Below are 16,945 nucleotides of genomic sequence, written 5' to 3' on the forward strand. Positions count from 1 at the left end.
CGGAATTTCGCTCCGCTGTTGTTTCGCAATTGACGCGGAAACTCGTGATCCTATTGAAGTAAAACACGGGAGCGCATTTGCCTCTTAATCGAGATCATAATGGATTAGAAAACCCGACAAGCTAAGAGAAGAGCTAAGAGAAATGATTCCCAAAGAAGTCTCTTTCGGGGCCTTCGAGCATTTGCGGAAGTTATATCAGTGCTTTAAGCGTTACTGAAAAGAGTAACGAAATACTTGCCAATAAAAGGAACGCGTTACGGTTTTACATTATATCAAAATAAATGGAACGCGTCACCGTTACCGATAAAACGTAAAGCATGTTACTTTTGCTTCACTTTTTCGAATTATGACAGAAAACGTTTTACTGATTTTGACGTCACAGGTATGCATAACCGCCATATTTCATGAAATGTTATGTTCATGCAGAAACTGAACATATAATTACCTCATCGTTTTTAAGGTTTAAACTCAATACTCATCAGAAAAAAAAAAAACGAAAAAAAAACGCGAAAGCAGTAAAAATATTGTTTACATGGCTTGGAACCTAAAAAACGCATACACAAAAAAGAAGTGTATATTTTTTTTTTTTGTAAAAGAATATGTGATTAGTGACGTAACTGGCTTACTTGTTACTCGAAATGCGTAACGTAGGCTGTGTTTTTTAAAAAAAATTAACGATCATGTTACACGTTACCGAAAAGAAGCAACGCGTTAGCGGTACCACAGTTACTTGCAACGCGTTGCCGCCATCATTGGGTTACACCAAAGAACCACCTTGGGGACTTTCGCTAAATGCTCATTATCAAGGCATAGACTGCCTAAATGAGGCTTTCCCGAGCCAACACTTACCACTATTACTATTTTCAGGAGATTTCCTCTCTGGTTCATCAGTGCTACCCACGTAACTCTGTCTTTTCGTGTATCGAGTCGAAACCTCCCATCGAGATGCCGGCTCTTAACCGTAGAACAAATCGGACGATCTTTTAACGGTTCAGAGACCTTCAGCATCCCTGACCCAATTACTCAACCTGCATGTCGAGTCCGTTAGCCCCGTCTTTCCTCATTTTTTCCCCCCCTCCGAACCAATTACAACGTCCCATCGAGTGCTTCCCTCGCCCGAACATTGTGCCGGTCTCCGGTCTACGCGCGCGGGGTTGGAACCCCAGGGTCCGGCAATCGAGAGTTGCGGGGCCGTATTGCCAAGAGCGCCGCAATTGGAGGACAGACGTTCGAGCGCCCAAAGTAGATTGGCGTCGTCGCCAGATGCCTCTGGTCCGGCGTTATCGTCTGCACAAATAGGGAAACGGGGACGGCCAGATCGGGGGGTTTCGGAGCTTGGCGAACTTCGCGTCCTCTTTATGTTGTGGCCGTTCGCTGATTGCGCAAAGGCGCGCGGACCTCGCCCCGTCAAAGGTATTCCGCGGGGACTTGGACCTAACGAGCGTGAAGCTGACTAGGCTGCAACCTAGAAGACAAAAGGCCTGCGCGTGGCGACACCGCTCGTGAATCCTCGCTCTCTAGGCCTTGTCTTCTAGGCTGGATTGAATGAGGACGCTATGAGCTAGCCAAGTCAATTCAGCTCTTTGAGCCTTATTACGTGGCGAAACGCCCTTCCTTGAGGTCAAGTGACGCTCCCACGCCGTTGGAATGTTTCCGACAGAGCCCTGGTTTCCGATGACTTGTAGCACCCTCTGCAGTCCATTGTACGCACCAATGAAACCCTCTGACGTCACATCGCACTGCGGCGGCGCTGCTGTCGGCACTGCGCCTACTCGGGCGTCTCATCTCATACCACTCTGGTTTCTGTGCACGCGCAGTGCGAGCGTGTTGGTGTATCCAACGGAGCGCAGAGGATGCAGCCGAAGCCAATCCGAAGCCGTGTGGGCGTCACGCGACTTCGGTAGGGGTAAAGTGACTCACGGGGTCAAGTAGTCACGTGATGAGATTTCCAGGGCTGGATTGGCTAGCGCCGATGGCTCGTGGTGGACGCTTGGGGTCCATTGTAAGGTGAGGTGGAGTATAGCAGAAACGGTTATACGCCTAGCTTTGCTCTCGACGTGCGACTTACGTCTGCTTACGACGAGGTGGTTGCTATGGCAACCGAGGTCCGCTCAACGCGTGGTGATGGAATGCGAGGAGTCGTACCGCGCAGTCGGATCGCACTCAACACTCAAGTGCCTGAGCAGGTCTTTAGTAAAAACATTATGGAAGTAGTGAAAGTTGCTGGAGAAACTCTAGTACAGGAGTTTACAAGATGGCCCCCTAATGACGGCGATCTTTCATTTAAGAGAGTCGATACAGAGTGTAATTTTTATGAGACAGAATTAAAAAAAAGGAGGAACTAGCATTAGGGTTCTTTCAGCCTTAATGCTAAGTTGACTGTCATGAAGAACAAAGAGAAGAGGCGACGTTGATTAATTACTTATCTTAATAACAAAATTGCCTGCAATAAATTCTTTTTTTTTTTGTCTCGGAGCATGATTTAGATAGGTCATTGACGCTCGATCTCATAATAGACTAACCGTGGCGTATATGTTTTATTATCAAATTCGTTGCGGGAGCTGCGAGAGTTCAAATGTCCGCTTGTACACGACTTCAAACCGCAGTTAATCCGGCGAAGAGTGCCGGCAACATCAATCCCTCCGCTCTGCGCTTGCGTCAGACTGACCGCGTGACCTACGGCGAGACCACTCGGCTTGCGGTGCCAGCGCTGAGCGGCGGAGAAATTGACGTCACAGGCGCTCATCGCCGGATTATTTTAGAGCAGCGTAAAAGGATGGCGTTTTCTGCCTCGTAACGTCCACTAGGCATTTTCAAATACAAAATTTACGTCACGGCTAGGCTATAAGCTGGTGAAGCGTCAATTCTCCAGTCTACATACGCCCCCGAAACAAAAAAATATAAAGAAAGTTCATCATATTGCTACCTAAATTACCTTGGTAATGAACTGATTTCGTCTCGTTTCTAATGGCCTTTAGGGCCATCTACTTTGCCCCAGGTCTCAAAAAGACCTATAGCGCAGGTTCCTTTAAAAATATAATCAGAATACAAAAAAAAAAAACACTTTATAGCCTTTTGGCAAAGCTTTGGCTGTTATTTTGAAGCTGTGTGGGATGATTTGCTATCCGGATCTATTACATTTGGCTGAGTAAGGGACATGGACTACAATTACGCATTATTGAGGATAATTTCTTCTTTGAATTAATCTGTTTCGAGCGGACGAACCCTAAAAGAAGAGAAAAGACAGAAACGATTGAAGTTCGGTGAACTCCAGAAACTCCTGAATGTAGCCTACAAGATCTCAATTCGCGAATAATCTGCTATACAGTCTAAAGAAATGGAGCGTCTGCTTTTACGCAAAGCAATGCGGAGCCCAAGTCCGTCCGCTTCTTGCACAAGGGTTGCGATGATGTCAGTACGCCCAATTCGTATTGACTGATTAAAAAAAAAAAAGAAAAAAAAAGTGGGTGGACCTCGAGGGTTTCTAGCATCGAGGTCTGCCCACTATCTCATCAATCCAAGCCAATCAGAGCTCAACGTCGTTCTGACGTAACTGAAACTCCTGCGCAAGAAGCGGAGGACTTGCTCTCCTATAGACCTTCCTCAAAACCCCATCAAGCAACACTGGCAGTCGGCATTTCTTGGGAGCAAAGCGTATGATTGGATCCGAGTCCTCGCCGAACACTGACGTCACACTCGTATCCAATACGAGCGGAGCCGAGTTCACGCCGAACGTTTACGTAACCTTCGCGCCCAATACGCGCTCTGGGTGTGTACCCGATGAGTGTCCGATTCTGATAATAGGCGCAGCAGCTACTAGACGGCGCAGACTTGTGAAAAGGATCTATTAAGAAAGCGAAAGGTTGCAACCTATACGCGGGAAGCAGCTCGGGGAATGCCGAGGCTGAAAATATGTTTTGAATTAAAAAAGGCTTGAGGTACACCTAAGCACTTCTTATGAGTTGTGAATGCGAAAGCATGCATGCCGTTCTTCCGCTTCCTTATTTCGTTTTTGGCGTATTTGCGTCGACGGCCCGAGCGCGTTCTCTCCTCGCCGCTCTGACCTTGGACGCTTCGTGTTACAGGCGCGCTGGCGGTGTTACAAGCAGCGCCGTGGGGTGGAGGTCGTTGAAACTGACGCGCGCCAGCCAATGGGACCGAAGCAGAAATCCATCAGATTTTGGCTTCACTCCGCTCCTTTGGAATCGGGGGAACTAGGTGCCGTTTGGATAGGTTGTTCGCGTGACATCAAGGTTGGGAGATGCCAGATCGCGATTTCACTTAGAGGAAAGAGTTCATGTGCCGTTTAGCGCGGCTTCGAAGATGATGACGTCGGCTCCCGCTATAAAAAAAAAAAAAAATTATTGCTTCCGCATTAAAAAAAAAAAAAGTTGTCTGCGGTGTGGCACTATATGAGCGTGACGATTCACCGTGCTCAGTGCAATACCGCCTAGAAGACAAGGCCTTCTCATGACATCATCATTAGTGGATCGGCTTCGCCTTCTTCTTGAGGTGGACAGACCGAACGACCATCTCGTTAAGCGAATGACCATTCCGTGACGTCATGAACTTTGCGTGCAGAATTTCAAATAAATCTCTCGCCGTCAACATTGCTCTAAAAAAACTTATTTTTCGACAGGAGTGTCCCAACTAGACTGATCGAAAAAAAAAAACGTTTTTTTTTCTCTTCAAGTGCCCCTTAAAGAGAAACTAAAGTGATTTTGTATGTAAGAAAAAAAAAAACAACGTAAATCGTATTCATTTGAAATTCAGGATGACGAATATCGGGATCATTTTTTTTTTTTTATTTTGGTACACGGAGGAGGCAGAAAATATTTTTCAAAGTACCCGTAAAGCCCCCCTTCCCGGAGCATGACGTCATAAGCAGAGTTTTAGGAATCTCCTCTTTCGCGCATCTTCAGCGCCTATCAAAGCTATGTACATACGCGCACTCTCCCTATTTTTATAAAGGTAAGACAAAGACGTCACGACTGATGTCAGTACGGGGGAAGATACCTCGCAAGCTTGCACTTGCACGCGTTGTCCACACGAGCGACACGCGCTTGGCGGCCCAAAGATCCCCCTATGACGTAACGACTTGTCGGAGGGTTTTCGCGTTTGTCGCCTTTAGTTACGTATTCGGCATAAAACATCATGATATTCAGATGCTCTGGATAAAAATACTCACGGATTTACCCCTAACTCGTTTTTTGTTTTGTTTTCCATAAGATTTTTTTGGTTCGCTTTTTAATGGTTTCTAGGGATTCACTGGGGGTCAAATTTTTCGGAAGCCGCGACGATTCTCTAGTTGCCTATTGCCGTTTCACTAAGCCGCGTCAAGAGGGCGCTAACAAAACGACCAAATGCATCGGTAGATTAATTGCGACATAGACTGACTTCGGTAGAGGCTCTTGCGTATCTTCTCCCCGATGGCCGTGCCGTTGTTGATGGTGCCGTTCTCTCGAAGCACCTCGGTGGCGGCCCGGGCCCACAGCATCACGGCGTCGTAGGTCATGCCGGCGTAGATGGGAACCTGCAGAACACAAGGGCGTCTGGAAGCTCATCGGCTTCGGTTGTCGCAGTGGGGGGCTCGTGAAAATTTTAGGGGGTTTTGGACACTCCAAACCACTACCTACGCCGCACGCTTTTTCCTTGTCTTGTCCCGCTGTTTTAAACCAGGGTGTTCATTAACCAACTGGCCCAAACATAGCTTTTAGCTTGCTTTCCCCTTTTGCAAATATCAGCTGATCTTCCAACATCTTATCTCGTTTTGTGCAACAATCTATGTTGATAAACCAACCTACCACTAAATTCGAAAGTCATTCGTAATTTGAGTATAAGTTGCCAGGAAAAAGTAATTAAAGTAAACTACCAATTACGGCAATAAAAATCTAATTGAAAGTTACTAAACTACTAAAAAAAGGTAGTTAAATTTCAGTAACTTGAATAGAGTAGTTGACCTACGTACAGGTCTGCTCTGAGGACCCTAGGATATTTGTTTTCAGGTGTCCTTCCCGTACACACTTGTGGTTCTATGTAGCGCCGGACTGATAAGTCATATTTAGTTTTTTCAATGCTTCTGTTCTCGGAGACAACTTTCTGAGGCTGTTCAGCAACAGCGTAAACATGTTCGGGTGCCTCAATGATGCGTACATTTCCAATGGGTCGTGCAACAATTTTTTGTACGTTCAATAAATACCGCTAAGAACTAATCCCTGACGTTGATAACTTGCTAAAGTACCCATTAGTTGTCATTACCGCGCAATGGCAAGCGCATAAAAAATAATGGAAAGAAACAACATTCCCCTCCTCAACTTGCAATTAGAACAAGCCGGCATATGATCTGGAGCTAATTATACACCGTGAGTGTTCATCATAATCATGCGCTGGGGTTGGCAAAAAATAAAGCAGGGGTACAGCTTTAGACACAGTTAGAGTTCGATTATTTTCACTTTTGATTGAACATGCACAAGCCATTACTCGAAAATCTGGCGATGCTGATTGTCAAGAACCCGAGCACTCGACTCGGGCCCTAGACAATCAAGTACGTCACAGTGTCGCGTGACTCTCCGTGCGAAGTCTTGATGTCATGTGACGTCACGGGTTCAACAACGCTAATAAATCTAGTGACGTTCTCAATTTAAAGCGACTTCACGCAGTAAGTCCTGTGATTCCGTCACATGATGTGACATTACTTGCCAGCGTGTCGTGACGTCACGTGACCAGGTGACACACGATTAATCATAGTGCCAATACAAAATCGCCACGAAAACACACGATTTATCACACATTGAAATGCTGTATTTGACGATTTGATCAATGCATAGAAATACAGCTTTCAACTTTTTTTTATTCTCAAATATTCATTTTGACATACTAAAAAAAAAGTAAAATTACCGTGAACCGTTTGGAACCGGCTACCGTTATCTATTTTTCCAGTTCAGTTCCGGTTCAGTTTCAAGATGGCGGCGAATATTTCGGTTCGGTTCAGTTCGCGTTCGGTTAAAAATAACGGTTCGGTTCCGATTTTCGGTTCGGTTCGGTTCCAGTTCGACACTCCGGGCGTCACCACAACCCCTGCAAGAGTAGCAGACAAACTTACGCTCGGCGTAGGCCCCGCCCTCTGTTTCTATAAACTGCTAGAGACTACATAATCACATCGTGCACCCTAAGCGCAGTTGGCGGCCTCAACAAGGTCAGCGCGCTCACACTGGAGGCAGTGCACGCCGGTAACCTTTTCGCGAGTCCGGTTGCTGACCGCTGCTCTGAACGACCGAAAGAGACAGGAAGACAGAGCGCGTCATTATTCTTCGGTACTCATCGCATCACCGACGCTATATATAACGCAAGACCTAAAGCGTACACATTCGTCTCGCTTGCCCCAGTGGCCCCGAGGACAATAAAACTATCTTTTTACGGCCGCAAGGATATTATTACCCCGATCTCGAAAGATAACGCGAAAGGTCTCTTTCTCGCCCGGGTGGCCCAAGATGGGTTCACTGAAATTCATTCGATCCGCTTAAAGGTCTTCACACAGGTCGTATTTTTTTTTAAATTCGACAATTCATTGGAGGGTGGATTACCGACGAGACGCCAGGACAGACCGGTAGCTCCCCTATAAGAAGACCGTATGGCTGTATTGTCAACGTTACCTAAAGAGGCGAACGTTGGATGCACAGATTCAACGAAAGTATTGCGTCAGTGTTTGGCCGAGGGCTGTCCTCAGACAGTGAGGACATGGACCTTAGCCGAACGCAGATGCAGGCTTAGGGATGATGCATAGTTATCTAGAAGGTGTTGGACAGGGTTGCAGATACCACCGGAGGGTGACCAGTGATGTGGGACGATAACAATTCATTGATTGGTCCAGCGGCTGCTACATTTCACGCTAACGCAAGCCTAGTCTGAGGGCGTTGTGACTGTGAAATCGATCTCGATTTTCATCTCCTAGAGACGGCTTCAGCGTAAGGTGCCGAGGTGAAGGAGCCAGTTTGCCACATTACCATGCTCATACAACTCGTTTGACATTGCATCGTTAGAGCGTCCTTGACAGGTTGCCATGACGTAGGTTTCTTCAGATTGTTACAAGCTTTATTTTTGTACTTGTAAGACGACTACCTCTTGGCTTTATATCGGAAATACAACAGGGTTCTTGAAGACTATATAGATGTATTTGTTACCCGAAAATTATGCTGTCCTTAATTTGCAGTTGCCTTCCACCTGTCTCCTACTGATCCGTGTTTTACGCGAAAGAAAAAAAGAAACAAACTAATGATTGGAAGTATTATATCCCTGCTGCCAGCATCTTCACCCAAGCTTTTTATAGAGGCTAACCTAATGACCAAGCTCTTGCTTATTTTGGGGAACTCTGCACCAGGGATGGGCAGTATTTCAAATACAAGTATTTCAAATAGGTATTTCAAATACTCGTGCATTTTGCATTTGTATTTAATTACAAATTGAGTAATGTATTTGACGTGTGTATTTAAATACTAAAAGGTGGGTATTTCAAATACAATCGTAATTAAACACAATTTTGCGGGCGAAAATACATCCCTCAAATTTATTGTCGCGACTCATTTTGCTCATCCTAAGACGTGTCCAGAGCAGGAAGCAAACTACGTTCTGCACCGAATACAGCGTCTCTCAATCAAGCACAAGCGTTTAATGACTTTGTGATTACGGTGCTAGTCCAGGGCAAGAATAGTTACGAAATCGACGTTCACAGGCAGACTGGCTAAATAAGTGCCTGTGACAACTTGTGATGCTTTCCAGCCTGATTTCCATTCATATTTTTGCCTGGAACATTCTAAATGCGCGGGTCGTCCAGATTTTCGTAACTGGTGCGAGTTGCAACAATAACAAATTCTCTGGCTAGTGCTGCGCCTCTTGGTCGTCTCAGTTCTTTGTTGGTCTAAACCAAAATGTAATCGACAAAAAAAGCTGCTTGAAGCTCTGTACTTTTTTCACCTATTACGTCCAAACTGATCACATTTTTTTGTGATTATATTTCTATTACGTTACTAGAGCCTCGCACACTAACTCCCGAGTGAGCGATGCAAAATTAAACTGAGATACCCAGAAACCCGTTGCAGGTGCCCTAAAGTCGCTGACGCAAATTTTGAGGAATATATTTGGAAAAGTATTTGGAAGAGACCAAATACATTTGGTTGTATTTGTATCTTGTACTTAAATGCTTTTTTGGAAATGTAATTAGATTTGTAATTAAATAGATTTTTGACGAAGTATTTTGTATTTGTATTTCGATACATATTCGCATGTATTTTGCCCATCCCTGCTCTGCACTAAGTTTAAGCTTTTAGCGGAGCTATCACGTTCCCTAGTGTTCTACTATATTAAGCAGGGTTTTATACTTTCCATCCATTACCCGTGTTTGCAGTTAAAAATAAGAAATATCTATTTAATGCGTCGAAGCGTACTTTTCTCTTCCCTGAATGAATTTTTGTGAACGTTTAAATAGAAATTTTTTCTGCAAGCTGTACTAAGTTTCATACATTTTAGTAAATGCGCAATAAACGTACATGATAAACTTCACCTCTGCCGATTCGCGGTTACCACCTCTCCCTAGCCCACTCCAGTACCCTTTCACATCAGCGGCTCATTTTGGCGACTTAAAAAAAGTGACGGATAATTACTGATATCACTTCAATGTTTAACCTACACAAAAGAAACCTTGTATAGCCCTTCAAATATACGAGGAAACGTTTGCTTCAGACCATCTTCGCATCATTCGAGTCATCCCCCCGTGTGCTGTTGAACCGTTAAAGGGACACTACAACGAAATTTCGGCGCTTATTGTTTGCTCTCTATGTGTTCAAAGGAGCAGCATCACATTGAACACACCAATATCTGGTGAAAAAGTCACAAAAAGGAATTTTAAAACGATATATACGATTAGCAAGAGCACTTAATGGATATCGCTAACGCCTCGTTTGTAATGCCCGTCTAGGAACCTTGGGAGGTAGTGACGGTAACTGTCCCGCCTCCGGGCACCATGAGAGAAGAGGGGAAGGAGGAACTCCCCTCTTCCCGAGAATCCCTTTTGTGTGACCCAGAAGTCGCTATTGTCCCTCTACCAGATTATAGAAGATTAACCCGTCACTCAAGATTCGTACAAAAGCAGCCGCTTCGGTGGCTGGAACGACTAGGCCGTCCTCTCAACGTCAGCCTCGCCGTAGCTTTGCTCGTCCCGAGACGATCTACGTCACGATTGCGTTGAATGTCACGTGGTCTCCGCTGGCTGCTCGCCGAGCACTTGCCAGGGTGGGCCGTTTATAGCGAAAAATATAGCCACCAGGCTCAAAATGCAAGCGTGAGATTGTTATTTACGGATATTGTGGACCATAATCAACCTATTTTTGAACACAACGAGAATATTTCATATTTCGTTGAAGTATCTCTTTAAACAAGCTATACCCGAGATATTTGATTCCTAGAGCGCCTCTCCGACTGGTGTGTATACCGTCCTATTCTTTGCCTGCATCGAAAGTGGCCCCAAATTTGCGACAAATGACGCAACAAACGCCGGAGTGATATGCTGTCCTATGTAGCGATCCTGATTGGTCGGTCGTAGAAGATGAGGCAAAAAGCACGAGCAGACGCGAGTGTCGCTGTTATCGCGGCGTCCTTACTCCTGGCTGCCAAGGCTTCCGCGATCTGCCACAGTGGAGAGCGACTTGCAGAAGAACAGGGCGTCTGTCAGATCCACCATTGATGCTGTGACACCGTCCGGATCGCTACCGGCGACAGCGAGAGACTTTTATGACATCATCGAGCGCAAATCGAGGGATCAGTGTTTTTTTTTTTTTTTTAGGTCGCGGCGAACACGCCGTTTAGAAACGCGTTCGAGGCACCATACTAAAGAAGCGCCAGCCATCTTGTTGCATAAAATCACTGTTGCCAGTCATTCAATGCTTCATACACCCCTCCCCCAGAAAAAATAAAAATATCCCCCCCCCCCCCCCCCCCCCCCAGGAAAAAAAAAAAGAATAAGAACCGCTTCTCTTTCGTGAGGACGTATGTTCAGCGAAGCTGGCGCTCTGGTGTGATTTGCTATATCGGGCTTGGAGCAGCGGCAACGGCGGTTTCACGTTGGCAGCGTGCCCATTCTCGCTTTTGGGCGAGCGGACGCTCCTCGTACTCCCACTGCTCCTCTTCAGAACCTACAACATGGGTGCGACCCATGTGAAGTCTGAAGTCCAACTGACAAGGACAGTTGCGCTATCTTCAGCCGGTGGCAGCCGAAGAGCACGCGGCATTGCGCAATGTCGGCGGGGGGGGGGGGGGGGGGGGGGGTAGAGACGTGGGCAAGGCGCCGGGGCGAAAATGGGTGAATGGGGAGTGCCGGTACACTCTAAAAAGAGGGTATCACCGTACACCCTTTTGTCCCATATAATGCACCCGAAAACTTTAGTTCAACGTGCAGCGCACTATAGTAAAACAGAAGGCTCCAAATTTTATGAGGGGCTCAGGGGGGGGGGGGGGGGGGGGGGGGGAAGGAGGGAAAGGGAACGCGGCGCAAAGCGGAGGCTGCCATATTAAAACCGCTTACGTTGCCAGCATAGGTTTTGCAGCGGAGAAGTTGCTGCTATATACGGCGGACCGAGTTTTACTTTCTTTTTCGTTTTGGAACGAGAATGTATTGTTGTGTTACATAAGTCCTCCTGCATACAGACAACGAAATTGAATTATATTTGTCTTGTTTACTTGGTTTGAAACCCTAGAAACGGGTTTTTGACGACTTATTGCTTTCGTCATTTTGGAGTACGCAAGGCAGTTATCTCGCTGTTCTGGTTTCGGTTACGAAAGCAAAGCAAAACGCTCGTAGTTCCCGCCCCCAATACACGTTGGACACCTTCCACACTTTGACACCAGATAACTGTATGAACAAGGGTTTACATTTACTTCAGAGGTAACTTTCGCCGCTTCCTCACCGTCGAGCAGCCGGATCAGCTGGCGGCAAGCCGCGGATGAAAGGCTTGGGTGGCTAGAGCGGCTAGTGCATCAACAGCCTAGAGCCACTACAACAGCCCAAGTGCACTCAGTGCCGATGTGGGCGACGCGGGCTTCTGTCAACCCAGCGGCGGACCCAAGAGGGGGGCGACGGGGGACGCCCCCCCCCCCCCCCCTACCCCCTTCTCGAAGGGCGATTTGACATGGGTGGATCCCCCGAAGTAACACCAACTACCGGCCTGCCAGGTGGTAGGAGGCTCGGTACTCAAGGACGAGGGTTCGAAATAGGGTAGGCCGCACCCTAGCAGGCACACTGTACTGTGAACTTGGAGAACCACTCCGTCGCTTCAACCGAGACTGAAGTCCGCGGCGGCGGTATCAAAGCACGGCTTAGAACCAAAAGTCCGCGCAGCGGCGCACATCTAGGGGCCGTCGGCGCAGTGTGGTTCTGCGGCGGTTTAAAACAAAAGGCGCAACCCGAGTCCTGTCTATCTTACTTTAGATCCCACCCCCCCCCCCCCCCCCCCCCCCCCCAAAGAAAAAAAAAAAACAAAACACGGAGTTCTGGGTCCGCCTTTGGGTCAACCGGTAGCCCAGCACAATCCGTGAACGTCCCAGCTCTTCGCCATGAAACGGTGTTGCAGAAAGCAGGGTAAAATACAACTACACGGACCACCGAATCAAATGCACCGTTATCGTAAATATTGGCTTGTGATTGCGCCTTTGTAGATCATCTTATTCGTTTTGCTGGAGAGACGCAACCGACGGGCGTAACAAAATCGTTTGAGTATTCCGCATACCTCGCAAAAGCACTTACCCAGTCACCTTGCGAAAAGCGCGAAACACGGAGTCCGCACCGCCCTGACTTACCAGTCTTTTACCTGCTTTAGAGCAGTTTGTACCTGCTAGTAGGCATGTCTACTGAAACTGCAACTTGAAACTAGGGGCAACGCCAGAGAGAAAAGAGACAAAGTTGGGAAAGCATGCTCGCTCTCTCCAATTTCTGAACTCTCAAGTGATTGTACCATAATAAATTCCCCAACACCTTTCCAAAATAAAGAAAAAACGCTATGTTCTACGTAAAAAATGATCTCAGTTCATGCATCCGCAGGCAGGAGGAAACGTTGCCCAAATTTATTCACACCACATAACGAGCGCAACAAACTCACACGAGATTTACAAGAAAATATCGGTGGTGACTTAAGTTTCCCTAAAATTCTGTATAACCGGTTGTTTGCAGGACCGAATCATCTACTCAGGCGGTGTGCGTCGCTGTGTGCAAACGCCAACAACACGAAGCATAAAAACGGCAGGTCTAGGACAACAATCCGGAGTCCATTGTTCAATTAAAACGACGTAATTTTGTTGAAAACGCCCGCAGCTTTTTACTCACGGTATGTGTCGAGAATCTTCCACATTTTGAAACGGAACGAAGGAAGATTTACTTTTAAAAGCGCTCACTGCGTCCTCCCGGACCAGCTGGACCGGATCAGCTGACGACGACGGGACTGAAACCGCTGAATTTCAACCCCACAATAACCAATTTGCGCTTCGTGTTAGTATGGGCTTCTACCTCCAAGCACCCCACCACACACCACGAACGTTTCAACTCTTTGCCGCCCATCGCCGTGTTGCACCAAACCTATCTCTATGCACCAAACAGAACGAGATCGCCGAAGTCAACGGAGCGCTGTCGTGAACCTTGGCTTGTGGCTGCGCACTCGTGGACCCTGTGACTCCCTTCGCTTTCAAAGCGCACACGGAGATTACGAATAATACTTTCCGTCTTCCGGGACCATCAAGGGGCACTTCTCCGGTCACGTCTTCGCTACATGTGCTCGAAAACCGCGTCAAACGTGGTCAAACCGAAGCTGCCGAAGCAAAACCGGCGCCATGTTGAACGTGCGTTGTTGCTAGATTTTCTCCGACCAAACAAAAACAACGAAAGCAAACCGGCTCTAGCTTCCAGCGTACATCGGCGTTGCGCCGTGGCCAGATTTTCTCCGTCAGCTCTAACTTAAAGATGACCTACAGATGCAGCAACACTGGTATCAAGTTTTAACATGGCGGCCCCCACGGAGCGCCGTAAATTCTGAGGAGGGTGCATTGGAAGCGGCGGCACCTTCCCCCCCCCTGGAGGGGCTTGATAACGGTGCGATATAATTTATTGAATAGCTAAAGTACGTATCAAAGACCACAGCAAGGAAACACTGAGGTTGTGCAGTAACGCCAAGAAAACCCCGATTATTTTTTTTTATAGCCAGAAACACGGACATTAGATATTTTAATAAGTTGTACCACACGGCTATGAAACCACTCGTGAAAGTTAGTACCTTCAGATAGACATCACTGTGCGTTACGTTGAACTGAAGTTTTGGGGTGTATTATTTGGGATAAAGGGTGTAAGAATACACCCTGTTTTTAGAGTGTACTTCAAAGCCGCCGTCGCCCTGCTCATACATCCTACAAAGGACACGTTGTTCGCGGCAGACACAACAGAAATATTTGCGGGAACGCTTCAAGAATGTTCGAAACATGTTTTGCTTCACACATTTGTATGCAGACAGTTTTCGTGTGACCAGCGTGAGACGACCGTCGTCGTACAAGGACCAAACACGCATCATACAACGCCTGCTGACCGTCTTTTGAAGGATGTATGCGAGCAGCGCATCTCGTCCACTCTATAGGTGCGACTATAAAGGCAGAGCGTCCACGTTACCTTGAACTTGAGTTCCGTGTGCATGGGGATGCAGAGCGGCTGTGTCTCGGCGTACCGCAGCACGGCGTCCGAGAACTTCTGGTACTGGTCGCTGGCCGGCACGCTCGGTGAGAGCAGCAGCACGGCGCGGAACGGGAAAGGACGAACCTTGGGCGAATCCTCCCAGTCTGCGGGCGCCCACGTGAAAAAGCAGGGCAAAACAAAGACGCGTTCATTGCGAGGCTTTGGGAATATGTCCCGAACTCGCAGAAAAATAAAGGCCCTTTAATCGCCATCTCGTATAGACATAGTCATTGAAAGTTTAAGAAGCGAGGGGCGTGGTGAGTTCAGAACATGTTATTACTGTTTTGTTTCTAATAATACTGCAACTTTAGCTCATAAAAACGGTAAAGAACGAACCACACAGGATGAAGCGTTAACGTCAAAAACCACCCCTTAAGCTGCAGTGTCAGGGACTATACGGTGTGCAAGTTTGTCTGCTTTTTGCGCATGCAGGGTTAGCGGAGGCGTCAGGACGCCGACCTAGGATGGGCTCTAATTGGAAGGATTGTGGGTAAATCTCAATGCTAGCTGCCTTGAGGCGTACTCACTATACTTCCTATCAGAGCCAATCAGAGCTAGACATTCTGATGTCACCGCAGCCCCTGCACCTGAAGCAGACGAAATTGCATTCTGCGCGTACAAGACAAGGCCATAGAGCTCAATTGAAAGCCTTTGAAATGTCCTGAGTGTACCTATTAGACTACACTCTAAGAAATGCCTGCGCGTCCACTTACCCGCAAAACACTGGAAGAGCCAATCTCTGCGATGTACGAAATCAGCTCAGCGAATGATGAGGTGGAACATTTGTTTAGCCCTAAAAATGAAGTATGCGCTGTAACATTATGCAGTGCAAACATGAGGCTTTGCATTGCGTAATGCTACAGCGCAGACTTCATTTTGAGGTATAAACGGATGTTCCGCCGCATCATTCGCTGGGCCGATTTCGTAGATCGCAGAGATTGGCTCTTTGAGTGTTTTGCGGGTAAGTAGACGCGCAGGCATTTCTTAGGGTGTAGAACAGCCTATACTTCATTTCACCCTAAGTCCAGACGCAGCCGACCCTACGAGCTGATGGGGCTAAGCAGATAGCTGAACCAACCATGAACAGGAAAGGGCCGGTGACTATTGGTTTCGATGTTGCTTGATTGGTTCATTTACCTCGTAGCGTCGGCAGCGTCTGGACTTAAGCTGATAGGAACAATAGATAGCAATGTCATTGTGCAGAAATTTCTGGGTCAGCTACTGGAAGCCAGCGCGGAGCACAAAATTAATACGAGTGCTGCGTCAGTGTTCAGCTAGGATTTGTGCTGAATAATTCCGAACGCGAGTTACAGGCGACCGCTGACTTGGCACTCGTGCACTCGTGCACGCTTGCATCCGGTAGGTGCTGTAAAAATTCTAGCACTATGGTTTTGTTCTTCTAGACCGTCTAAAAAAATGTAGGAAGGGCTGAAACGCTTGGAGCTTCTGTCGATGTTCCGACTATATACTTATCAGTTTCTGCATATTTCGTAATACTTTGTATGTAAAGCTGTCCAGATATTAACAAGGTTGTCACGTTTCAAAATGCATGTTCTGATTTGCCCGTTCTTAATACGTACATATCAGATAATATTAAACGCCAATGTCACAGGCAGTTGTTAGGTTATATTTGCTAAATCGTTACATACGCTCGTTCCTTCGAGTGTTGGTCATATTCGTTACAAGTGCTGGTTTGCTCATTTATAAACTTCTTTGTACGTTAGTTCTTTGCAATCCGTTCGGTGTAGCTTATGCTTGTTAGAAGCATTTTGCAACGGCTATAAATATTACCCCGATGCCATGTAATTGTGGGCCTGTTGTTCTATTTCGTCTTGAAAACTGAACCTAAGGTCGTTAGCTTTGAGAAAGAGTTCCTCAAAACCTACGCACCTGACTGTTGCATCAACATTACTTATAAAAGCTTCTTTTTATTTAATTTTTCAAAATGATCGTTTATATAACATTTACTTCGATCCGATTTCACGCATCACACACAAAGGCGCTGTTTTTATAACGATCGAAACTCAAACGTCAACTTCGTGGAAACTTAAGACAACACAGGCACAGAGTTTTTTGTCTTAATACAAACTAGGACGGGAAAAAAACATCGCGACTGAGTTTGAGACGTGTGCGTCGTTCATTTTGCCCCCTCGATATCAGGTTTCCACGATGTTGAAAGATCGCCAGGTC

General features: G+C 46.7%; 1 protein-coding gene across 1 annotated transcript in view; it reads right to left on the minus strand.

Annotated features, from left to right (window-relative positions):
- The window catches only part of LOC8035418 (guanylate cyclase 32E-like), a 191,897-nt gene that overhangs the window by 46,994 nt on the left and 127,958 nt on the right, over positions 1-16,945 (minus strand). Inside the window, exons 6-7 of the mRNA XM_040216864.2 lie at positions 14,693-14,859; positions 5,398-5,533 (exon numbers count right to left, since the gene is read on the minus strand). Coding sequence (XP_040072798.1) covers positions 5,398-5,533; positions 14,693-14,859 — 303 coding nt within the window. The remainder of the gene's footprint in view (positions 1-5,397; positions 5,534-14,692; positions 14,860-16,945) is intronic.

Source organism: Ixodes scapularis, unplaced genomic scaffold, assembly GCF_016920785.2.
Source record: "Ixodes scapularis isolate PalLabHiFi unplaced genomic scaffold, ASM1692078v2 PGA_scaffold6__148_contigs__length_123643588, whole genome shotgun sequence".
NCBI lineage: Eukaryota > Metazoa > Arthropoda > Arachnida > Ixodida > Ixodidae > Ixodes > Ixodes scapularis.